The following is a 26,250-nucleotide window of genomic DNA, read 5'->3' as shown; positions in this document are numbered from 1 at the left end:
ATGTGCTTTGGTGGACATATGCTCAAATTTAGAAGCAAAGTCTATTTTTATTTATTCCTCAGCTTATTCTCTAATGCTTTTGAGCATGTCATTATCCACAAAGCAGAAACGAAAGACTAACAAAGCAGACAGCAGCCACCTTACAAATTGAGTTTGGATGGATCTGTATTGTTGTAGTCAGAGCTAGAAACTTTATAGTTATAAAGGGCTCAGGTTCCATCTAATATGATTTCATGAGGAGCCAAAAGCAACCAATCTCTCAAGACACTTCCTTCTTCAAAGGACCTCCAGTAGCTGTAACTCCACACAAGATATCACCTGTTCTTTCCCAGTGACACAGTACCACCTAATACAATCAGTGTCAATTGATAATATGGTTGAGATTACAATGGCATGAAAGATAGGATAAGAAGCTAGGCACATTATGTGGCACATAAATGTTGTGTGTTTGAGGAGGAGATACATGGAAACCATTTCCAGCATTCTCTGCATGATTAAAGTAACTTGCAGATTCGATTAAAGAATGTACACCTGCCTGCAACAAAGAGCTCTTTATAAACACCAGACATTTCTATCTATCTTGACTTAAACCATTATGTGCTTTGGCATTCTTTTATAGAAAATGTGTAATTATAATTAATAACAAGTAATTTCTATAATTCCATGAAACAGCCCCAATTTCTAAATTTGTTTAAAAGGTTTTGATGAAGCAAGTTTCTTACCCACAGACACATACTGAATTTCATTGGTGACTGAATTCCAGCGGCAAACTTTCTGCGAATTGATATCCACGTATACAAGGGAATTCTCCCTTTCCTCCCATACTGGACACTCTCCCATCCTGTTCTTTTCCTTCACTACAGACTCAATCGTAATAGAACACATGATCTACAAGACAGAAAACAGTCAGCATGATGCAAAATTTAATTTCAATTGAAAAAGTTGCCGGAATTTATTTGTGAGCTGGCCCTAGGCTAGAACAGAGGGGAAATATATTTAAAGCACAAAACATTAACCATCTATTTTTCTGTCATAGTGACTCAGCAGCAACTATGAGAGGATAGTTTCCTGAAATATATATCAATTTAAAATAGAAGAGACAGCTACAATTGTCAAAAATTGTTTGAAATAGTTATTACAGTGATACAATTCCTGGTTCTCATAACTCCGAGTGGCACTGCCTACCACTCAGATGGTGGGGAATGAGGTAAAAAAATTCTCAGCCTTTTAATGCTTTGTCTCAGTGACAATGGAGGAAACCCCCACACTCATGTGTTACCAATTATTATGTTCAGACAGCACAGGGGATAGGTGCAAATGTTCCTGGCTGTCAAAACATCATATTTAAACAATAATAATTCTTCCACAGAAATTAAATAATTCCCACTTGAAAGGCAGATACAGAGCTATTACTGGATGACCAATGAGGTAATGGCACTCTGCCTTGACTCTGGAGTAGAGGTGGGCACAATCCAAAAAAAATTACCGATCAAGCTGATCGGAGATAGGCGCTGGCAACGACCCCAAATCACCGATCCACACCGATCATCTCCCGTTTCCGATCCGTGGATCGGATCGCGGAGGCCAAAACAGAGGGGTGCCCCACTGTTCCCAGCTATGTGGGAAGGTGGGTGGTGGCAGAGACCGCCGGGCCCGGCGGGCCCAGGGAGGCAGCGACGAGCCGCCTCTCCTCAGGGAGGGGACGTTCACACACACACACACACACACACACACACACACACACACACACACACACACACACACACTTAGAGCAGAGGGGGGGAGTTTTTAACCCAGTGACGAGCCGCCTCCCCTCAGGGAGAGGACGTTCACACACTCACTCATACACACACACACACTTAGAGCAGAAGGTGGAAAAAGTTTTTAACCTGTCCCTGCCTCTCCAAATAGAGAGAGAGAGACACCCCGTCAACGTGTTTCAGCCAGCTTTTTAAAAAAAGCAGGGACAGAATCCTCCATTCTTCCCCACCCGATTTTAAAAGCAAGCAAGCAGCCAGTCTTCCAAAAGCATATTTTAAACACACACACAGAGCCGTGAATGAGGTTTTCCCACAAAATACAGTGTTTTAAAAGCAGATTAAAAACAGAGAGTGACAGACAGAAAAACAGCCATTCCTCCTACAAAGCCCTGTTTTTTAAAAAAGCAAAAAACGTTTGGAGTGCCCATGGCTACAGAACACCCCCTTCCCCCTCCCTCCCCTGGGTCTCTTCTCCCAACTGGTGAGTGCGTTGCTGCTCCGTGGTTGGAAGGAAGCCCTGCTAATCAAGGAAAGCTGGGCTTCCATTCAGGTTTCCAGGGCGACAGAAAGAGGGCAAACACAGCTCAGGCATTCCCCTGGCTCCGTTGCCCTGGAAATAGATTACTGGTGCCTGATTGTCTGCATCCCCGATCACATCCCAATGGCCTGAATCAAGCCCCGATGAAGGCCCCCCCCCCCGAACGCTGGATAGGTCGTCGTGGACAGCACCGATCCGCCGGGTCCCGATTGCGTGAACGCCATTATCGTGAGTATTTTTCTATCGTAATGCTGATAATGCCCATCTCTACTCTGGAGTAACTAGTAATTGGTGCCAAGAGGCCTCTCAACTTCTTCTCAAGCTGTAGTCCCTCTAATTTCTCCAACAGAACTCAACGGCCATTGTCTTCTGTAAAAAAAGGCAATAGACCAATATTTGATATGTGGTTTATTAACTAATTTAATGAACATGTGACATGATAGAGCAAAATTAAGTAGTCAGTAACACAGCTATTTTATCAAAATTGTACCTTAACCATTCAGCAAGGATAACAGTCTTGTCATTTATATAGAATTAAAGTGTCTAACTCAGAAAAGATTTCTCATGGGCCAATCCAGACTGAGACAGTGTTGTAATGCACAGAAGTACATAAGAGAAAGAATAAAAGATTATATGCTAGACTCAACAGGATTGATTAAAAGAATAGGGAGAAAAGAGAATAAAAATCATAAGACTGGAGATTGAAATCATAATAGACAGAAAACTTCACCGTGTGCTCCACTCTTCCTTCCGATTATGTATTGTATTTTGCTGGATTCAGGAGGACTAGATTAACTGACAATTCTGTTATGCTGTAAAACAGGAAATTATGAAATATAAAAGCTGTTTGAGGCAACATTTCTATATTTGGGACAACTGTTGCAGCAACATGTGCACATTCCTTTTGTGCAACTTAAGCATATCAACAACTGCACTGGCTCAGACCAATGGCCTTCCTTGTCTATTATCCTCCTTCCCGAAGTGGCCATCCAAATGCCCCCAGAAGGCCTACACAGGGCATCTGGATGGCCATTGTGAGGGCACTGTGTTGCGCCCAGCTGTGGTACTGAGAGATTTTCTGCCTCTGACATGGAGGCTCATCTGTTCATTGTAGCTAATAGGCATTGATGGTCTGTATCTCCATGAATTTGTCTGATCCCCTTATCAAGCCAACTAACCTAGTGGCCATCACTAGATCCTGTGGCAGTGAATTCTACAAGTTTCTTACTATAAATGAAGACTTAGTTTCTTTTGTCAGTCCCAGTTCTTGTTTACCATCAAATTCAGTGCGTGTCCACAAGTGCTAGTTTTATGGAAAAGAAAGAAAAGTTCTGTCTACCTGTCTATCTGTCTATCAAATTCATTGTGTATCCACAAGTGCTAGTTTTATGGAAGAGAAAGAAAAGTTCTGTCTATCTGCCTCTACCACATAATGCATTAACTTTCTTTCTCAATACAAGCTGGAGACTCTCACATTTAAATATCACAGTCCATAATGCAGATACATTGCTTTATGTGTTGGATGCAGGCATGTTAACCAAACTATGTGTTGATCATATGCCACACCATCTACCTTAGATAGTTTTTTAGCCAGTAATATGTAATCATCGTTCCCTCCCCCCCTTCAAAAGGAAGAAATATTAACATTCTGGTTACACACAAACACACACTGGAAACTTGGAAAGTATATAGACATCAACTATTTTAGCAGAGAGGCCACTGTGAAAATGCACTTATATTTTGAGCATACTCTTCTCCCCTTAGCCAGGATTGGGGGTAACCTGTTTTTCTGGTTTGCACAACAGCCAGATTTGCACTGCACTGATTGGCTGGCCCTTGTGTCAACCATGAAGCTGCCTCTCACTTTCAGAACAAGTCTGTGCACAGATGCAGATTTGCTGGTTCTCTCCCTTTTTCAGAACAAAGTTTCCAAGACTTATAAAGTGCTTTCATAAGTGTTAATTATAATAATAAAGCACCAAATAACTGATTAGACAAACTTTCAGGTATTTAAGGGGTGGGAGTGGAAAGTCCATCAAAAATGAAGACCGCAAACTGCACTTATTTCTGAGGCTATATATGTGAACTTTCTGCAACAAAGGCAAAAGGAAGTAGAACTATGCAAAGTCCCAGAATTTACATCCTTCTCTGGTTGCAGATACTTCGGTAAGCAGTTTTTATTATTCAAAACTGAGAGAAGTGATACCAACCAATAGTTCTGGATTCCAGAAAGTTCTGCTTCTGATCCCACCAAACTGAAAAGGCAGCACTGAGCCTTTAGAGCAGGGTTCCTCAACATGGTGCCTGTGGGTGCCGTGGTGCCCAAAGATACCTTTTCTAGTGCCTGCCAAGTGTTTTTAGAAAGTGGGCAGGGCCAGATGGGACTTTTCCCCAGGTGGGATTTTGATTGGCCATTAGAGATTTGATTGGCTGTGCTGATTTTTAAGAAGTTACTTCAGCGGTAGGTACCACCACTGTATGACTGAAGATAAACTGTGTGTATACAAGAAATTATTTTTAAACAATGTTCTTTTAAAAAGGCATCCTGTTAAACAGAGCTTCTGCCTGAAATGTTGAAGAGTTACTATTAGAGTTATTCATGACCTTACTCCCTGAGATTTTGTGGATGGCTCTACCTCTTGTGGCAGCCATTTTGTAGTTGGCTCCACCTCTTGTGGAAGCCATTTTGTGGTTGCACCTAGCATTGTAGGTTGCCAGATGGCTTCCTAAAAAATACTGGAGGGGTAGGGGTAGGGTTGCCAGGTCCCTCAAGTCTCCCAGTGGGAGACTGGGATGCTGGCTCCTACCTCATTGGGGCTTTTCTTGTTGTGCCCACATGCGCGCAAAGCGCGTGCGCGCTCCCAGTGTGCTTGATGATGTCACTTCAGGAGTGACGTCATCACGCAGGGACAACACATCGCGCGTGCCGGGAAGGACTGAGAGAGCGGGCAGCTCTCTCTGTCTCTCTCGCCGCTGCCACGCCCCTTATCCCTGCCGGCGTGGGCAGCACAGAGGCAGCGGTGGCCGCGTTGAGAGAGAGAGCTGCAGTGGCCATGGCCTGTTCTCTCTCTCACCGCGGAAACAAAAGAGGAGAAAAAAACCCACCAAGTCAAAAGCGTATCCAAAATTTACTAGAACAATTTAAAGTGGCAAGTGCTCAATTTCTCATGTGTAAACAACAATTCATAGTCAATATATATTGTGTAATTAACTCCACAGGTAATGACTCCAAGGTACAAGGTAAGTCAGTTCAGCAAATGGCCTTGAAATATATCCAAGGTACAAGGTAAGTCAGTTCAGCAAATGGCCTTGAAATATAAACTTTTCTTTCTTTCTTCTTTCAGTTTGCAATGTGACCAGCGGATTGGTGGTGATTGAATCTAATTGGGTCTAATTGTGCTCCCAACATATAGTTTAGGGCATGAGCACATATGAGCACATACGTTGGGAGCACAATTAGACCCCTTCGGACACGAGTACTAGAGCATATTTCTCGAATCAGGAATAAGGTATTAGAGGCTCCTCTCATGCAGCATTTCCTGCAAGAAAAGCATCAGGAAACTGATTTCAAAGTGGCAGTTTTGTTTGTAGCACTGAAAGGGAGCAATCAACAGACACAGAAGGTGTTATTATGTAAGGAGGTGAGGTGGATTCATGAATTAAAATGTTTAAAACTGCATGGTCTTAATAATGAGTTGTTGCTGAATTGCTTTTTGGGCTAATGACTCAAGAAAGGGGGACTGTGCCTTTAATTTGTGAACAATATATGCAGTGAGTCAGCATAAAAAAGCCATACAAACTGTGAGGGAACACGCCAGGTAGCTGCTACTGGCGTCGCTCTCCAGATACTATGAAAGAATTGTAAAAGACACTGGTAAGTTGTTATGTAACAAATTTTTTTATTGTATATGGGAATGTGCAATGTCTTATGATTCATGTGACAGTTATAGTGCAATACTGACACCCCCTGAGGAAGTCCGTGGGGACGAAAATCTGCGTGAGAAAGAGCCGGCCCTGGTTTTGGGCGTCTGGATTCGATCACCACCAATCTGCTGGTCACATTGCAAACTGAAAGAAGAAAGAAAGAAAGAAAAGTTTATATTTCAAGGCTATTAACTGACTTACCTTGTACCTTGGATGTATTTCAAGGCCATTTGCTGAACTGACTTACCTTGTACCTTGGAGTCATTACCTGTGGAGTTAATTACACAATATATATTGACTATGAATTGTTGTTTACACATGAGAAATTGAGCACTTGCCACTTTAAATTGTTCTGGTAAATTTTGGATATGCTTTTGACTTGGTGGGTTTTTCCCCCTCTTTTGTTTCTGTGCAATTTAGCTGGGTCTTGCCTTTTGTTACGTATGCTCTCTCTCGCTGCGGCTGCCCCTGCGCTGCCCGCGCCAACAGGGACAAGGAGTGCGGTGGCAGCGGCAGCGAGAGAGCAGGCCATGGTCACCGCAGCTCACTCTCTCGCCGCCGCCGCACCCCTTGTCCCTGCCACCGCCAGCGCAGAGGGGTGGCGGTGGCCACAGCAAGAGAGTAAGCTGCGGTGGCCTCGGCAGTGGCAGTGAGAAGGGCGTGCTCTTGCAACTGCCGCCTGCTTTCTCTCTGCTGCCATATGCTCTCGTGGCGCAGGAGCGCGCCCTGAACCCAGGGGTGTGCCACGCCACCCAGGGAGGGGGTGCCCCAGGGAGCATGCCCCTCTGCCGACCAGGTAAGTGGGCACTGGGGAGGGAGGGTGGGATCGGGAGATCCCCCAACCCAAGCAGAGGGATGGGAACCCTAGGGAGGGGATGCCTGGTATTTACTAAAGTAGAGTCCACGCACACTCCCAGCTCCAGCACAATGACATCATTACTGGAAGTGACATCATCTTGCCACACTTGGGCAGCTTTTGCTCTGTTTTGGAAGGGCCTGGCTGTGGTGCACTCCCTTGCACTCATCCTCCCCCATGAACAAAAATACCAGTCATTTATATATGTCCAATATTTTAACTTAGTTTCCCCTGGACAGTCCAAAAAAATACCAGACTGTCCAGTTGAAAACTGGATACCTGGCAACCCAGAGTGTTAGAATTTCAAGGGTGCCCATAGTCCCAAAAGGGCTGGGGACCTCTGCTTTACAGAGGGTTTGTCTCACACTCAATGAGAAGGAAGACCAGATCAGCTCTAAATAAAGATCAAGAGATAAATTCAATATGGGAGATAGCATGGTGCTTATAGTATTGGACTAGGATCTGGAAGACCCAGGTTCAAATCCCCACTTTGCTATAGATACTCTCTGATTGACCTTGGGCCAGTCACACACTCTCAAACTAACCTATTATTCTTGTGAAGATAAAATGAGAGGAGGGTAGAACACTGCTGTAAGCTGCTTTGCACCTCATTAGAAAAGCAGAATCTATCAATACAAGCAACGGCTCCCAGACACACCTGGGGGACTGGATTGCGGGCGTTGCGGGGGAGGCAAGTGGGGAGAGGGCATGGTGGCCGCCATGTTGTGGAGGGGCGGGGAAAGACCAGGGGCCAGGGGTCATGCCCAGGTTCATCCGGTGCAGCCCCAGGCCTGGGAAGCTGGCCCCCGCCCTTCAGCACTTGGCCCATGGTGGCAGGGAGGTAGGATGTGCCAGGGGCCTGCTTGCCAGTGCCGCGCAAATGCCACGAGGTCTCGGCGCCAAGGGAAAGGAGGCTGCGCGAGGCGACGGTGGCGGCAAGCGGATGCGAGATGAGGAGACCACGAGGCGAGAAAGGACGAGGCGGCTGCAAGGCAAGAAGGCTGCGAACAGGCCGCGAGGCGAGGCGGCCACGAGCGGGCTGTGCGAGGCGGCGGCAGCAGGAGTATGCGGGCCGCACAAAGCCGTTTAGGCGGCACCAGCAATACCGATGGGAAGAGGACCAGACAGCCATCATGCCGGAGCAGGGAAGCGGGGCCAGGCGCTTTACATGTGCCTGGCCCCTGGTGGTAAGGAAGGGAGCGGATGCTAGGTAAGGCGGGCTCCCTGCTTCTGTTCCTTCAGGCACGGGCCAGCTGGAGGTAACTTCCCGGAGTTGGGGGTGGCGTGCGCTCAATCACGCCGCTATCACATTTCATCCCTCTCAGGTGGAGAGCCCTGTGCAGCCTGGCGGGGGGAAGGGGACCTCCCTGGGGGGTGGGTCTGGTGTGCGCTCCAGCCCCGGCCCCGGCCCCTCGCACTGTCGCGGCCTCTGAGCCCTGTTCAACCCAGCTTCCCCTCAGTGTTTGCGGCTTGATGGACGGGTGGGGGAAGGTGCGATGAGGAGGAGCAGCAGCACCGCATTCTGGCATCCAAAGCATAATCATAGCTCTACAGTTGCCCAGCGCCAGCTCTCCTCTCCCCCTCCTCACTGGGAGCCTGGAAGGGAAGAGATCACATTGTGGGGGGGGGGGAGGGATGCTGCCGTTGTATGTAAAGGGTGTCCCTCCTCCTGCCTCATGCATCCAAGAAATAGTCTTTGTATAGTCCAGCTTGAGTCACAATAAGAAAGGACTATGCATTACAAAAAAAATACATAAATAAATAAGGGGAGGGAGGTGGATTCTCTCCTGGTGGACCTCCTAGCTGCTTGGGATGGCTACTATCCTTTCTCCCTAAGCTAGCCAGTAAACTTCCCATTTGCATGGGGAAGGGCCACCCCCCCTTTTCCACCCCTGCCCCCACCCCTGGTAGTGCCAGGCAACTTCCTGTTTTGGAAGTTGCAACCTGAAAGGGGTGACTGTGGGAGAGAGAGGGAGCGTGCGTGCTCTCACATGGACAGAGAGACATGCTATGTGAGATCTGGTATTGGGGTATATGCCCTGCTTGTTCTAGCCACCCACTGGCAACTATGGGGTTAACAGCTAGAAGAACGCTCCTGCCTCACATCCTCACATTCTTATTCTTCCCAATTGGTAGCTAAAGGGTCAGTACTGAAAAGGGAAAGGCATTTCAAACAATTGGGAGTCATTATTTGATGAGAAGCAGCCATTGGCTTTATTCTGGTTAGGCTTGTCTTTATGTTGAGACAGCTGGTTCCCAGGTAGTAACTGGGTGATCCCATGGTATTACAATTGACCTTCAGGGTACAGGGTCGGTTCCCTAGGTAAATCGCTGCTGCTGGAAACTGGCTGTGGGGCATTGGACTTTGCTCAGGCTCAGCACTTCTAGTGCTCGGTATCCCACATATTTCGTATACATTGCTGCAGTTACTTACAACACTAGTCACATTAGAGAGATCTGACACTCGTGCACAGGCTGGAAAAGAGCTTTGTGTCCCAGACTAATGAGGAAGGTAAACCGTGGTGGTTCCCAGGGGAGGATAGATGCACTCAGACTGCTTTGGCAGTAGAGAGAGCAGGAGTCAAACAAACAAATAAATACGACTAATACAAGATACTCTGTGTAATAACTTTTTGGGCTTCAACAGAGATAACATCAAGACAAACTTGGTGCCATGTTATTAAAAGCATTAACAGTCATGAGAAGGGAAAGAGAGGCTATCCTCCCATCTTAACCAGCCCAGTCTGTGAGGTAAAATTCCTTTATTTTTTCTCCTTTCTTAAAGGGCTGTTTTCTGAATTGGATAGGAGGAAGGGAGCAGAGAAAGAAAAGAGTCACATGAAAGCTCTCTTCCACAGTCTCTTATTCCTGTCCTAGCAGGAGCTGCTAACTTAGGTGCTCCTTATATGAGACATGTGACACAGGTAGGGTTGGGGGTCTTCGAACCCAGCTTGAAGTCACAACAAGTATGATGGGGTGTCATCTTAAAAAGTATTCTGGGGTACAAATGCGTTCCAGGCTGTGGCAGGAGGAGGATCTTCATCCTTCACTGCCACGCTGTTGGCAAGCAAAAGTGGCTGGGGGAGCCTTTTGTCCTGCTGCTGGGGTCCACATGTTCTAGGATTATGTATCACATGTTGGGTTGTGTGATCCCAGGACACATGGACCCCAGCAGTGGCACAAATGGGGCCCTCCTTGCATTCATTTTGCTTGTGAAAACTGCGCGCAAGGGAAAGCTGAAGCCCCTCATCCTGCCATGCTGTGCTCTGGAGCAGAATGGGGGGGGGGGCTCAGTACTTTTTAAGATGAGTCTTCCCATCCTATGTGTGACTGCAAATTAGATTGGGGGACCACAGACTCAACTCATGCCATATGTCTTCTGTAATGAGGAACTTAGTGTTTGATACATAGCTTCAAGTGAACATACACCAAAACCTGGAATTAAGCCATCACATTCTAGTTTAAGGATCTTTTGGACAATGTGACAGGGCACTCACTGCATGCTTGAAATTAAGGCGGAAGCAGGGATTTTGTAGAATAATCAGATAAAGTTTATTGAGGGAAACCAAAATAAAAGCATGAAGGCAGGGTATATTACATTACAAAAATAATGTGTTCTTAGAAACCTGGAATGAGTTCCAGCTCTCACACTGTATTTATCCACATTGTGCAACACGTATGTCAACAAATAAAGGGCTGAGGAGTGGAGAAAAAAATATGGGACAGCCGAAATAGTTAAGGAAAAGATTACGTATCCTTTTTCACATCATATGGAGGGTAGGCATCTGATTATCTAACCGGACCTCAGACCAACTTGAAGGTTAGGAGAACCAGGAGGCGTCACTGGGCAAGGTTTGCCAAAGAGAAATCCAAACAGCAATTCAGGAAATAGATCCAAAAGAGGTTCAGAGGGCAAAGCATATTGAATATTACTGAAAGGAATCAAGTGAACTTAGATCCTTAGGGCATACCATTGAAGCCAAGCAAGATTTGTTAGGCGGAAGCTTTTGTAACGGGTTTGAGCAGTAGTACTCACTGGCACTCAGGTATGTGGAGAGCCACAGTTGTAATTACCATTAACCAAAAGAGCCTCCACCTCACCATATGCAATAAAAGATAAATAGTAACAAAATGTACAGCTATAGCATTTTTAAGCACCACAGTATCTCTGGACATGTAGACTCTCCCTACCCCTAGCCAGTGCTTGGGTATTTGAAGTGAGGGGATGGACTGGCAAGTCAGATTTGTCAGCCTGGGGATCTGGTAGACCCTGGGGATCTGGTAGACCCAGGCTCCGATCTTCATTCTGTCATGGAAGCACCTTGGGCCAGTCACATGCTCTCATCCTAACCTACCTCACAGGATAGTTGTGAAGATTAAACGGCAGAGGGGAGAGCCATATTGTAAGCTGCTTTGGATCCTCATCAGGGAGAAGAGCAGGGAATATATACATAAGAAACATGGGACAAACCAGTATTCAAGTTTTCAGGTTCTCCAGAACTCCTCATTAGGCTGGATATTAAAAAATAAATGTTCCTAGAGTTCAGCCTTTCAAGTTGAACTTCAGTGTTACAAAAGATGGGGTGGTTATATCCTCTTTGATAAATGGGATCCATCTGCCAGCCACAAGTCTTGCTTGACAACAGCTTTGCCCTGTTTCCTGAAAAATGCCACGTTGGGAAATAATGCTCAGAAGAGACACAGATGGCATGTCAAAAAGCCACATGTCACCACTAAGTGATTATCTCTGGGTTAGAGAAAAATAGAAATGAAAAAATATATTTTCATAAGATTGGTGGAGATTCCTGAAATAAACTTCCAGACTGGTAGAGACAGGAGGAAAGGAGGAAGGCTCAAAGCAGGATGTGTGTCTGGGAGGAATGTCCCATGAAATAGCCTCCTTCAGTTACAGGCTGAGATGTCTGGAGGTCCTTTCTGTGAAGCATCTGCATCTCACTGACGCTAGCCCTGCCCTTTTGTACCAGGGCCATTTCCACACTACTCACCTTCATCTGGAACACTGCGGAACGTCACGAAAAAACCGCGGAAGATAGCATCTTCTTGCACGAGTTTTGCGCAACATCACGCAAAACTCGCCCGAGAAGATGCTATCTTTCATGGTTTTTTCACGACATTCTGCAGCATTCTGGATGAAGGTGAGTAGTGTGGAAACGGCCCACAGGACTACACAACCAAACTGGCTGGTCATTATACTTCATTATTGACAGTCGGTCATGCAAAAGTGATCCAACCCTGCCTATTCTCCTAGCCAATCTGGCCTCCTTTGTCTCATGCACAAAAAACCTTCAGCTGAGGCCCACCTAATTCTTTCAGTAAACAACTCCTCAGACAAGGCCAGGATTGGTCACAGATTGAAGAGGGGCAGAAATTGGGGCCATGAAATGAAGGCAGAATGGTCATCATGACAACAATACTGAAATTTAAACAGTTTTCAAACCAATATGTAGCTCCTCTAAGATAAGGGGAGGATTGGGGGTGCTTTCTAGCAATATATTTTTTCATGTAAACAGAACAACAGGTCTAAATAGGAGGTATGTATTTCTTAAAAGCTTCTAGAAACAGAGATTGACAACTGCCAGCACATGCATAGCAGCAGCATACTATACATATGGGACTTGTTCTTTATCCAAGCAAATGAGGTAAAGCTTTGGGACTCAAGCAAAATATATAACTGGCTCTTTGAAAAAGAAGCCCTCCTTGATATTGGTCTACTTGAGCAATCTAAACTCTCCCTGTGGAACCCTCAGATTAAGAGAAATTAAGTTCATCTCGCTACTTAGCTGATCTTTCTAATGTAACATTAAGAAAGGCTTTTTCTAGTGCTCGTTTCCAAACTATACCAACCGAGTACTTACAGGGCAGATTTCAAAAAATACCAGTGAAACAATGCCTCTACCCAAGTGGTCATAACCATGTGGAGGACATTGTACACTATATCTTACATTGCTCCTTCTAAGGGTTCATCCAGAATAAACTGCTGAACAAATTTCTTGTAAACTTTTCTGGTTTGGATGAGGAATGTATAAATTTTTTATTAGATGATTTTTCCCCCCTCTGGTTACTCTTAAAGTGGCTATTTTTACCTTTCTTTCAACAAACGTAAGGAAGAAATTAGTTTTTCCTAATTCTGTAAGAATTTTAGCCAAATTATAATTTTATGTAATTTTATGGGCTTTTTCTGCTTCCTTTTGCCACTTCTGTCTTTTTATAATTTTAAGCTTTATCTTGCCATATAAATAAGTAATTATGTTTTAACTCTTTTGATGTGGCATTTTGTTACATGGTGTATATGTTGGTATGTTATGGACTATGGTTACAATAGCAATAAACTATTACATCTGTTACAACTGAGGTAGGCTTACCAGTTGCCTGCTGGTGGCGGGCAATCTCCTGAGAGTTTGCCCATTTGCTCACTGATCGCAGCCCCTGCAGCAATCACCTGCCACTGGCAGGCAACCATGGAAAGCATGCAGTGGACACTCTCCCAGAGGGATGCAACAATGTCACTTCCTGAAGTGATGTTGTCGTGCTGGCCACTGGCATTCTCCCGTGTTTTTCTGGGGCCAATTTCGGCCCCAAATGGGCCAGAATTAGCCTCATAAGAACATAAGAACATAAGAACATAAGAACATAAGCAAAGCCATGTTGGATCAGGCCAGTGGCCCATCCAGTCCAACATTCCGTCACACACAGTGGCTAGAAATCCAGTGCCATCTAAAGGACTGTCAGTGAGGCCAGGACACCAGAAGCCCTCCCACTGCCTTCCTTCCAGCACCAAGACAACAGAGCACCACCTCCCCACAAAGAGAATACCATCTATCTCCTGTGGCTAATAGCCACTGATGGACCTCTGCTCCATATATTTGTCCAGTCCCCTCTTGAAGCTGGCAATGCTTGTAGCTGCCACCACCTCCTGTGGCAACGAATTCCATGTGTTTATCACCCTTTGTGTAAAGTAGTATTTTCTTCTATCTGTTCTAACCCGACTGCTCAATAATTTCATAGAGTGCCCACGAGTTCTTGTATTGTGAGAAAGGGAGAAAAACACATCTTTCTCTACCTTCTCTAACCCGTGCATTATCTTGTAAACCTCTATCATGTCTCCCCTCAGTCGTCTTTTCTCCAGGCTAAAGAGCCCCAAGCGCCTCAATCTTTCCTCATAGGGAAAGTGTTCCAACCCTTTAATCATTTTAGTTGCCCTTCTCTGTACTTTTTCCAGTGCTATGATATCTTTTTTAAGGTGTGGCGACCAGAACTGTACACAGTACTCCAAATGAGGCCTCACCATCGATTTATACAGAGGCATTATGATACCGGCTGATTTGTTTTCAATCCCTTTCCTAATAACCCCTAGCATAGCATTAGCTTTTTTTTATGGCAGTCGCACACTGTGCTGACGTTTTTAGTGAGTTATCTATCATGACTCCAAGATCTCTCTCTTGGTCAGTCTCCGCCAGTTCAGACCCCATCAACTTGTATTTATATTTTGGATTTTTGGTTCCAATGTGCATTACTTTGCACTTGGCTACATTGAACCTCATTTGCCACATGGATGCCCACTCTTCTAGCCTCGACAGATCCCTTTGGAGTGCCTCACAATCCTCTCTGGCTTTCACCACCCTGAACAATTTCGTGTCATCTGCAAATTTAGCCACTTCACTGCTTAATCCCAATTCCAAATCATTAATAAACAAGTTAAAAAGCATTGGACCCAATACCGACCCCTGTGGCACCCCACTGCTCACCACCCTCCACTGTGAGAAGTGCCCGTTTATACTCACTCTCTGTTTCCTATTAATTAGCCAGTTTTCGATCCACAAGAGGACTTGGCCCTTTATCCCATAGCTACTGAGCTTACTTAGGAGCCTTTGATGAGGAACTTTGTCAAAAGCTTTCTGGAAGTCAAGATAAACAATATCTATCGGGTCTCCCTTGTCCACTTGTTTGTTCACTCCCTCAAAGAACTCTAACAGATTGGTGAGACAAGATCTTCCCTTACAGAACCCATGCTGAGTTTTCCTCATCAGCTTTTGGTCATCAATGTGCCCACTAATTTTATTTTTGATAATAGTTTCCACCAACTTACCCGGTATTGACGTCAGGCTGACTGGCCTGTAATTTCCCGGATCTCCCCTGGAACCTTTTTTAAAGATGGGAACAACATTAGCTACCTTCCAGTCCTCAGGAACAGATGCAGAGTTTAATGACAGATTACATATTTTTGTGAGGAGATCTACAAGTTCACACTTGAGTTCTTTCAGAACTCTTGGATGTATGCCATCTGGGCCCGGTGATTTATCAGTTTTTAAATTATCTAGCAGTCGCATAACCTCCTCTCTCGTCACCTCAATGTGACTCAGGTCTTTCAAAACCCCTCCCAAAGTCAGTGCTTCCGGAGTGGGCATGCACTTCTTATCTTCCACAGTAAAGACAGAAGCAAAGAACGCATTCAGCTTCTCGGCCATTTCCCTATCACCCTTTAGTAATCCTTTTACGCCTTGGTCATCCAAGGGCCCCACTGCCTCCCTAGCTGGTTTCCTACTTCTAATATATTTAAAGAATTGTTTATTGTTTTTCTTTATGTTCTTTGCAATATGCTCCTCATATTCCCTTTTTGCCTGTCTGATCACAGACTTGCACTTTTTTTGCCACAGCTTATGCTCCTTTTTATCAACCTCACTCCGACTAGTTTTCCACTGCCTAAAAGAATCCTTTTTACCTTTTACAGCTTCTATTACATTGCTTGTTAACCATGCTGGCCTTTTCCTAAACCTATTTGTGCCTTTCCTAACCAGCGGTATATATTTAATTTGAGCTTCCAGGATTGTAGTTTTAAATAGTCTCCAAGATTCCCCAAGTGTTTTGACCTTTTTTACTTTCCCTTTCAGTTTCTTCTTCACGTACCCCATCATCTCAGAAAAGTTACCCCTTTTGAAGTTAAACATGGCTGTGTTGGTCTTATTTGGCAATTTCCTATTTATACATATGTTGTACTCAATAACATTATGGTCACTGTTCCCAAGTGGTGCAATCACATTTACATCTCTCACCAGGTCTTCAGCATTACTGAGGACCAAATCCAGGATCACCTCTCCTCTAGTAGGTTCTGTAACCATCTGTTCCATAGCACAGTCATTGAGACAGTCTAGAAACTCACTTTCTCTCCCCCGATTCGAACACCCATTGGCCCAGTCAATGTGTGGGTAGTTAAAATCACCCATTACAACACAGTTTTTTTGTTTAGCAGCCATCTTTAATCCTGTCATCATTTTATAATCCTCCTCTATTTTCTGATCTGGAGGGCGATAACAAACTCCCACAGTTAAGTTTCCATTTGGGCCCGTAATTTCAACCCATAGCATTTCCAGAAGCGAATCTAATTCAGTTACCTTCTCAATCTTACTGGAATGTATACCTTCTCTGACATATAGAGCCACCCCACCACCAACCCTTCCCTCCCTATCCTTCCGATATAATTTATATCCAGGAATCACCGTGATTTTCCTCATCCCACCAAGTTTCTGATATGCCCACAATGTCTATGGATTCGCCCAACACTAAACATTCCAGCTCCCCAATTTTACCTCGGACACTTCTAGCATTTGTATATAAACACCTGTAACTTCCCCGGCACACTTTGCCTCGAGACGTAGTTAGGTCATCTGCACTGTTTGTCTCCATCTCAGTTGACAACTCTAATCTATCTCCCTGTAGAAGTGTTATACCTAGCCCTTCATCTCTCTGAGATGAACCATCCTGAACCAGAGACACTTTATCTCTTGTCGGCTTTCCCCTAGAAAGCAAAGCATGGGAGCACACCCATGGTGCGATGTTATCACACCTCTCCGGGAGTGTGCACATGAAAGGGAACTTCAAAGGGTGAGTCCTGGGTCCCCCACCTCCTACTGGAGGATATAGGGACCTGGGAGCCCTAGTCTCTGAGGAACTGGCAGTGCCTCAGGGGTCTTCTTTCTTCCAGCTACTTGTGGCATTGGAAGAAATTACAGGTGTGTTTTATATCTTTATATCTTTACCTTTATATCTACCATTGACTCCCAACTGCTAACTGGGCCCAAGGTGAACCTTAAAGTACTAGCAGTATCATTATTAATTCATTATCATGTTTACACTTTATGACTAGCAGATTATTGTTTCCAAAGACATCAATTGGAAGTAGACCCAAGGTAACTGTTAAGAAAAAAATAAATAAGTACTTTGAATTTGAGGACATTTTTGTTTGAGTAATAATTATTAGATAAATAATAATTAATGATATTAACATACTGTGAGGGCTTGGCCATGTACCAACTGCATCTCTTACAGTCTTTTTGTTTTCTGGCAGGCCATTATTTTTATAGACAGGCAGTCTTTACTTTCGCACCAAGTCAAGAAGGTTGCCTATCCCTGCTCTATATAACAACTTCCACCTGCTCCAAATTAACATCAGATTCCCTTTCTAGAATCCAAATTTCAAAAAAATATAAATTCCTTTAAAGGAGACGAGTACCAATAGGAGGAGAATTCAACTATATACACAATAAATATTTAGATTGCTTCCTCCAAACACAAAAGCCAAGCAAATGTGCAAAATGGAACAGTCCTAATCAAGCTTTTTTTTAAAAAGAAAACCCTACAGATATACAGCAAACTGAATCCAAAACAAAGGTATGCCTGTTATTCCAAGACACAAACTGTACTCACATATTATTTTAAACTCACCCCCATCTAGCTAACCAGTTTATAGAGGCAGGCATAGGAGCAGGTACCTGGTTCATCAACCCAGTAACATGGTGGCACTGGCAACTGGATTGGGCAACAGGGCGAGCAGGGGGACAGACAGACTGAATGCTCTCAGTAGGTTATTGCTGTTAAATGAAAAAGTAAACAAAAATAAATGATAGAATCTTTTCAACATAGAGTATATAACCTTTAGCCTGAGAGTATATAACCTATAGCCTGACATTATTTTTTTAATGCCAGGGTTGTTTTTAATACTGATAATTTATGTTGTCATTTTAATGATTGCAGGGTATTGTTTTTACTAGTGAACTGACTTGAAAGCTAACGTAGTGTAGTGGTTAAGAGTGTAAGAATAGAACTTGAAGACCCAGATTCAAATCCCCACTTTGCCATGAATTGGGAGACCTTGGACCAGTCATACACTTGCAGCCTAACCCCCCTTACAGTGATGTTGTGTGAGGATACAATGGATGAGAGGGAAACAGTTTAAGTCTCTTTGGGTCCCCACTGGGGAGAAAGGCGGGGTGTGTGTGTAAAAAAGTAAATAAATTAAGAAAATAAATAGATTCTTTGGGGAAGCAGCATAGAAATTAATTAAATAAATAATGCTTGGAACAGTTATAAAAACTAGGAGCTTGGAAACTTAACAAAAAAAGTCCAGAAACAAGGAAATATAAAGCTTGTTGCTCAAGGGAAAACAAAGTCTACCTACCCTGGAAACAAACAATAGCAAAAAAATCCCCACTGCATCTAAAACAGAATTAAGAAGAGAGAGTGGGCTAAGGAGGAGAGAAATTGCTAGCAAAAACATTCTGTAACAATGGTCAAATCCACATTCACCCATTACCCACATGTTTATCGGATATCTTCCGTTTGCCTCCAATCCGCGATTTTTTCCTCTTCGTTCACATTCTTGCTTCCAATCCGTCTTTCTCGCGCGTCCCTCCGGTCACACGGCTGCTCAAAAACCGCTTTTTTGGGCAGGACCTTTTTTTCCCGCCCATTTTTTAAAATTTTTTTGAGCGCACTTTTCCGTTATTTCGATCTTGCCTTATAAAGAAACATCATTGAAGATAATGATGCCTCTCTTTCCCCCACTGGCAGCACTGATGGCTCTCTCCCGTTTCTTTTTTGGAAATTTGGAAGCATGTGGGAAGCTTTCGTGGGCATTTCCTATGCAGGACAGTTCAGTGCCTGAATTTTACTGAAGTTTCACTTCCTTGGAGTGTCATTATTTCGATATTTCGTAATTTCGATATTACAGTAATATAAAATTAAAAAAATAAAAAACAGTTAAAAAGGAAGTTTCGCGAGTCCATTCTGAGGATGGATTCACCCCAAAATGATTTTTCAAACTACCAGATTTGATTCAGAAACAGCATAATCAATAAATCCAATGCTATGAAGTCAAAAACAGTCTTTTGCAGACTACGGAGCACTTGCAAGTTGAATCAGCCAATAGGAACTCTCGGAACGGCCGGAGAGACAGGAAGGGGGGCGGTTTAAAAAAAAAAACGCGTAAATTGCGCATTGGCCCGTTCATGGCCACCGTGAAACTCCCATTGAAAACCTGTGACCACATATTTGGGAGAAATGCGAATGAAATGCGTCTGTTTAATGAGGTAATGTGACCGGCACTCGGGATTGTGTGGGGAATGCGGGGAACATGCACGCGCGGGGGGGGGGGGGGTTGCCACAGGCGCCAGAGACCCTGGCGCCGGTGTAACTCCTGTGAGGTTAATTGGTTTAGCCCAGTGGGGTGGAGTCAGAAGCTAGAGGCAGGCTGCTGAGGAGGAGGCTCTTATCACCTTGAATAAGGTAATCAAATGTTGTATGTAAAATATGATTTAAAGTGGTGTTTGTGTATTGTGTGTAGTTGGTGTTACTGGGATTGCATTATTTTTGCAGGGCTATAATTCCCAACCAGAAGCCTGAAGCCTGGGCTACAGCTGCTTCAAATGGATGAGAGAGGACTCATCACTTCTTGGATGTTGAACTGTTTGCCTTTTCAAGGGCATTGTTGATTTGGAGTTTTTTTTGTATGGTTGCACTTAAGAGTTAATTTTTGTTAAAGTTGTATTTTATTAATTGTTAAAAAAATTAAAAGAAAAAAAAGTTATTTCTTATAATTTTGTGAAAGTTGCTTTCTAAGCCCCACAGAACCCATGAAAAGAGAAGTTACACTGGCAGTGTGTCCATGACTCCAATCTCTGGATTTAAGTATCCACAGATGGGACCATGTTGAGAATTAGATGTATTAATAATGGAAGCTCTTTTGGCTAATTGTATAAAGATTATTATTTAAATCAGTGCAGTGGACAACACTGACTTATTGTATATCTTTTGTCATTGATACTTACAAAGCACTATACTGTTAGGTGTTTTATTTTTAAAAGGTTAGCCGAATAGCCTTCATATTCAGAGCTAATTGGCTGATATTACCTGCAATTTGACATGCGCAGACTACAATTTGTATCTAGTTAGCAGTCATGTGAATCAAGCATGTTATATTACTTTCTGTCAAGTTCTTCTCTTTTTTATAATCAAATTTTTATTTCAATTGATAAACTCAAGTTCTTCTCAATAGGATGTCCTGTAACAGCAGCCACATCATACAGTGACCTCTCTTAGTTGCCATTTTGAGTACCGAGTGCAATTTCCAGTTAACAGTAGCTTGTTTTGGTTTTTAACCAGTTCTTCAAACAACAATTTAGGATGTATACACACAGAAAGCAGTGCATCTTAGGCCAACCAATCCTGGCTGCGACTCTTCAGTATGCCAAGTGCCAAGAGTTGAACCTTTTCAAACCAGAGCATGCACCTTTAAATTACAGCTGGTCCAGAATGTGGCAGCTCATCTCCTTAGAATACTACTTAAGGTACATATCCATCTGGTGCTAAGTCAGCTGTACTGGTTCCAATTCAAGGTACTGGTTTTGATATTTAAAGTTCTTAACGGACTAGGACCAAAGAACCTGCGGGACCCCCCTCTCCCAATATGTCCCCTAGAGCGCCTTTAACTCTGTGGCTCCCAGCTCAAGGGACATTCACCTAGCCTTGACCAGGGCCAGAGCTTTTTCAGCTCTGGCACTAGCCTAGTGGAATGCTTTCCCAATGCTTGTGGGGAGGGCAGGATATAATCTAATCTAATCTAATCTAATCTAATCTAATCTAATCTAATCTAATCTAATCTAATCTAATCTAATCTAATCTAATCTAATCTAATCTAATATTAGGAATTTTGTAATCCAGAACTATTTTATTTTTTAGTTCAAAACTGCTATTAGCGAGGGCAGGGACTAGGTTAGAAAAGCAGTACTGGAGAAGGGGTGCTTAACCCTTTCCCTGCATGCCAGTATGATACTATTAGTTAAGAGTGTCAGACTAGGATCTGGAAGAGAGAGGTCCATATCTTCACTCTGTTATGAAAGCTTACTGGATAACCTTGAACCAGGTACCCTAACCTACCTCACAGGAATGTTGTGAGGATAAAAGGGAGAAGAAAATAATGATGTAAGTTGCTTTGGGTCCCCATTGAGGAGAAAAGCAGTGTATAAATGAAGTAAATAAATAACATAAGTGCCATTTCAGTTTTATTTCAATACCTCTTCTCAGCTGCTATTTGTGCAAGGTAACATGTACACCATTCCCTTGCACAGAGAGCTGTGCAAGGGAAGACATTTCTCTTTTGTTCTCTCAACAGCCCTTTTTCCTCACTTGCTGTGCAGTGCATACCAAAGAAGAGAGAGGTAACAGAGAAGAGTACCAGAAAGGCACAATTACTGTAAGACTACTGATCATTTTTTTCCACACTTCAAACTTTACCTGGAAAAACCTTGATCTCTGTTTCTCCCCCTCCCACCCACATCTAATAAGCACGTTTGAATCATTATCACATTGACCCTCCCTTGTTCACACCCTCCTTGCTCTCCTGCTTTTGTAAAGGACAAAATTTTCTTAAACCATTTATAATTAAGAGCTGTTACACAGTATCCAATCTGTTTACCTCTTGTTTCTTAACCAGTGCAATACTGACACATGACACAATTGGTTTTAATTACATATAATCTTCTAATGTTGTAGATGCCAGGCTTAATTGCATGGATTGTATTTGCAGAATGAATTACAGCAGTAGTTGTGGTCTTCAGCAATTTCTACACAAAAGCCAACATCCCTGTATTGATGACTATTACAACTAGAGTTGCGAGGTCCCCCTATCCCCCCCTCAGGTGGGAGGTGAGAGGCCTGGCATTTACCTTCTCTTCAGTGGTTGGTCATGCATGCATGCATGTGCACTCCCAGCCTGCGCTATGATGTCTTTTACAGGAAGTGACATCATTGTGTGGGCCGGGGACCACCCTGGGAGTGCTCCTGCGCTCCGCAGGGACCCAAATTTGGGCTGATTCAGGCTAGATCCAGGCCAAATCAGGCCCGGATTGGACTGCTGCGGAGCATGGGAGCACTGCTGCAGTCTGCAGCAGCATGATCCATGCTGATTCAGGCCCAATCTGTGCTGATTTGGGCCTGATTTGGGCCAATTTGGGCTGATTTGGCCTGGATCGGGCCGCTGGGGAGCACAGGAGTACCCAGGAGTGCACGTTGGGAAGCATGTTCCCCCTGCCGGCCAGGTAAGCGGGGGCAGGGGCAGAGGGTGGGAGTGGGAGTGGGGGACTGGAAACCCTAACTATGACAGACCCCCTACCTTCACCCTCCCACTGTGAGGCAGATTTTCCCACCAAAATTCAGTTTGCCTGGTTTGACTAAGCAGCCCCAAGTAGTGTGTTAATATTTGTGGTTTTGGAAGACTATTTGTCCCCACCCTGATAGGCAAATATAATTTTAGCTTCTTAGCCCAGTCCAGAAACTTGATGGGGAAAAGCAGGAGCCCTCTTCTTTTTTACTGGATATGACACTAGAAACTGTATAATGTTCAAAAAGAAATAACTTTATTTAATAGACAGGGATATCGGGGTAGTCAGGAGATGGAAGTACTGAGGTAAAATTTGGTTGGTAGTACAGAATTCACTTTGAGTAATAGACAAGATAGTATTCTTGAACCTTAGTTCCATATATTCTTGGTTCTTAATGATAAGAGGCATTTTACTTAGTATTTTAGTTGCAACAACGTTTCTTCACAGAGTTTCCTATGACAGCCCAGGTTTCCTGAAATTAGATTAAAACTGTTTTCTGTTCACAACAGACCCAGCGGTCCTCCTCAAAGCCAAACCCCCTTTAGAAACTCGGCAGGAATTAATCTTCTCCTAAGAAGATACAACCCTTCTCCTCTTGGCTTCAAAGGAAGTCTAACCTACTACCCAATCACTCTTGTCAAAACGCACTCCCAGTTCTTTGGTGTCTATATCAAGCTGGCTTCAGCATCTGCTGACACTTATACTAAGAATTCTTAAATAGAATTCTTTTTCAGGACAGTGATGTTACAGTTTACAAAAAATTTCCTCTTCCATCACTCCAGAGGAGAACCTGTCTGACGTTCCCTGTCAGACTCACTCACAAACTCTCTCTGAACAATCCTGACAGAAATTGTCAGCCCTTCAGCCAGGTTCTAACTGACCAATCAGAGAGGAGGGAGCAGCCTGTCACTCAAGCTGTCTAGCCCAAGTAAGAGTTAACTCTTTCCCTCCCAGCTCTCTGATTGCTGCACGTAGGAAACCTGCTTTCAAGTGCAGTCCGTCACATCTGCGCAACTTTTTAAAAAACTGAGTTCTCTAATATTGTTATGTCACATATTTGGGGTCATTATTGTGTCTGGATGACATTTACATTGGTTTCAATGGGAAACTCCCATCTATGTTTACCAATGGACACCCTACCTGTGTTTCTCCTCATTCATCCATTAGGAGTTGCTAACAGGCTTTGAGAAACTGCAGGATTCGAGTTCAGTAGCATCTTAGAGACCTACAAGATTTCAAATTCTTTCAAGGCAACTGTCGCACCTTCTCTCCCCCAGGTCTCAGTCACACATAACAGGTCCATATTTTTCACTGCAAAAAAACTCATACAGAGTTCTGATATTATTATTAATGGACCTGGCATTCCACGACATCAATGTCGGAGAATGGAAAATGTAAGCACTAAGAGTGTAGCCACACTCCTCACAGTGTCACGAGGAAAAAAATGGCCTAGTTGGAAGGGACTGATTACCCTTCCAAGATTAATGAAAAGGGTGCACTCGAAATGGCACACACCATCTCCTTTCTTCCTTTTTTTACCTCACAACAAACCCTGTGAGATAGGTTAGGCTGAGAATGTGTAACTGCCCTAAGGTCTCCCAGCAACCTTCCATTGCAGAATTGCTGTGGAATTGAACCTGGGTCATTCAGATCCTAGTTCAACTCTCTAACCACTAGTAATAACAAATGGCATAAGAAAATGATGAGTTGTTAGTTTCCTGTTGACATATTAGTAGTATTAGGATAGTTGTGCCTTAGTTTATTTTGTGTCATCTGGTACTAGTATAGACTGACAGTATCACCTAGAAAAGTATTATTTACTCTTACAGGAACACTCCCGAAAATTATTTCTGAAAAATTCCATATTAATCCAGCAGAATACACTCTTGCAGATGTTAACAACTTTTGGAAATTCTTCATTCTCCACCCCATTCACTCTCCAGTATTGTACTGTCATTTACTAGAACTATTTACTAACTTTAAAAAAATTAGTCCATCACTCTAGCTACCACACCACACTAGCCTTTGCTCTCTTCCAGGGTGTCATTTTCTGTGGTATTTTTCAAAGTGATATTCTAAGAATCTCTTTTGCTAAGTTATTTTGTCCTTAGGATCCTCACATCTATGCAATTGCCATCATTTCCTTCCTTCACTTTACCAAACTTCAAAAATGTCCTCTGTGATATCCTATCTGGTGCCCTTCATCTACTGCCAAGGGAAACATTCTGCTGATTTGGCTTTGTGCTCTTACATTTCCTTTCTTAACCTCTTAAATGATAAAATATGTATCTTACCTTATAGTACTTAGAAGAGCTACTTCTCCTGCTGAGAACAACTTGAGTGATTTCAGGTTGTTCATGAACTAATATATTCACCTGTGATTCTACAGTCACATCTCAAAACAAAAAAACAAATACCTGTCAGGCGTAGCAGCTTCTCCTCTTGGTGTGGCTTTTCCTATTGTGGAGTTCTTGCTTAATGCTATTCAAACCATGAGAAACAAAAAACGATTAAGAACGCCTGCTAATTGTCTTGGGAAGGCTCAGGGATGGGTGGCGGTTACTTTCTAACCCAACCATGGGCAGAATGGAAATTACTAAAGGAAGAAACGTCTGTTTTAAGGACTTGAAATTGCTAGGAGTGGCAATTAATGTGCCTTGACAAGTAACGAGATTAAACATATTAAGACTGCTTTGTGAGCCATTCTGAACCAAATGAAGAGCTGAAATGAACCATTAGATGTCAAGACATTAGATAACTCAATAGTTCCCTTCCAGCGCTATAAATCTATTTTGCAATGATCTCTGCATGAAATTTGGGGCTGCAGGTTATATGGTGTATATTGATCTAAGGCATTTTCTTCCCAATGTGTAAGGACAACTGCCAGTAGGAAGACTCATTTTCAAAGGTTTAAAGTTTTCTAGGATTGTGTATGTGGCACACACCAGATTTATGGCTACATTAGTAAATTATAATTCTCCCAGTTCATAGTAATAGCACCAAAGTGTATTAGTGGCCTTCCATACTAGCAAGACCCAATCCTTCTTTCCCTTGTGTCTGAATTTGAAAATCCCCAAATGAACATTGTAAGTTCACTAGTTGGATCAAACTATTCTTTGGACACCTGCATGGGAGCTGTCTGCATTCATAGTCTAGCCCACATGTACTGTACCTAGGACTGCAAGTAGCAGACCAGTAGGACCATGGGTTCAGTTTGCAAGGCAAGGAAATGCAAGATTTCCATGGCGCCATACTCATCTGATAAAATGTTACCACGTTCCTTCTACAGTACTGAAAGTACAAAGTGACTGTTGAGGAAATTCCTGTCCAGCCTTGTCCTTAAGAGACGCACAGAAACTGTAGTGCCTAGAAACATTAATAAGAAATCCTCCCTTACTACACATGTGTAAGTTGGGTATAGTATAAAATCACTAGAAGGCAAACATCTGAGAAGAGGGAATAAAATCCATCTAAACTGTATGGTTAAGATTTTTTTTTTATTGTGAGAGTTTTTGTTTTTATATATGATTTGTTGTGGAATAAAATAAAGATGATTTCAGATATTAAAGGTTTAAATAATTCTGTTAAAAGACAAAAAGACAAATTACAACTGTAGCTAAGAACTAATCTCCATTTTCAAGGACCCTATTTCATGAAGAATCACAAGCACTATGGGCCCTTTCGCATTTCCTTTTTAACCAAGTTGTTATTCATTGGTGC

The 26,250-nt window shown here is 43.3% G+C and overlaps 1 protein-coding gene across 2 annotated transcripts in view; it reads right to left on the bottom strand.

Moving 5' to 3' along the window:
- Positions 1-24,970, bottom strand: part of LOC129325939 (regucalcin-like) — a 39,644-nt gene extending 14,674 nt beyond the window's left edge. The window contains exons 1-2 of one of the 2 annotated variants that reach the window (XM_054973951.1): positions 24,948-24,970; positions 723-888 (exon numbers count right to left, since the gene is read on the bottom strand). In XM_054973951.1, the coding sequence (XP_054829926.1) occupies positions 723-885 (163 nt within the window). In that variant the 5' untranslated portion in view covers positions 886-888; positions 24,948-24,970. Of the gene's footprint in view, positions 1-722; positions 889-3,028; positions 3,066-24,947 lie in introns of those variants that run through there. The other variant, XM_054973950.1, reaches the window with a different exon arrangement.
- Positions 24,971-26,250: the final 1,280 nt, after the last annotated feature.

This window comes from Eublepharis macularius, chromosome 3 (genome assembly GCF_028583425.1).
Source record: "Eublepharis macularius isolate TG4126 chromosome 3, MPM_Emac_v1.0, whole genome shotgun sequence".
Taxonomy (NCBI): Eukaryota; Metazoa; Chordata; class Lepidosauria; order Squamata; family Eublepharidae; genus Eublepharis; species Eublepharis macularius.
The sequence above is the reverse complement of the archived record's forward strand: the minus strand, read 5'-3'. Positions and strand labels throughout refer to the sequence as shown.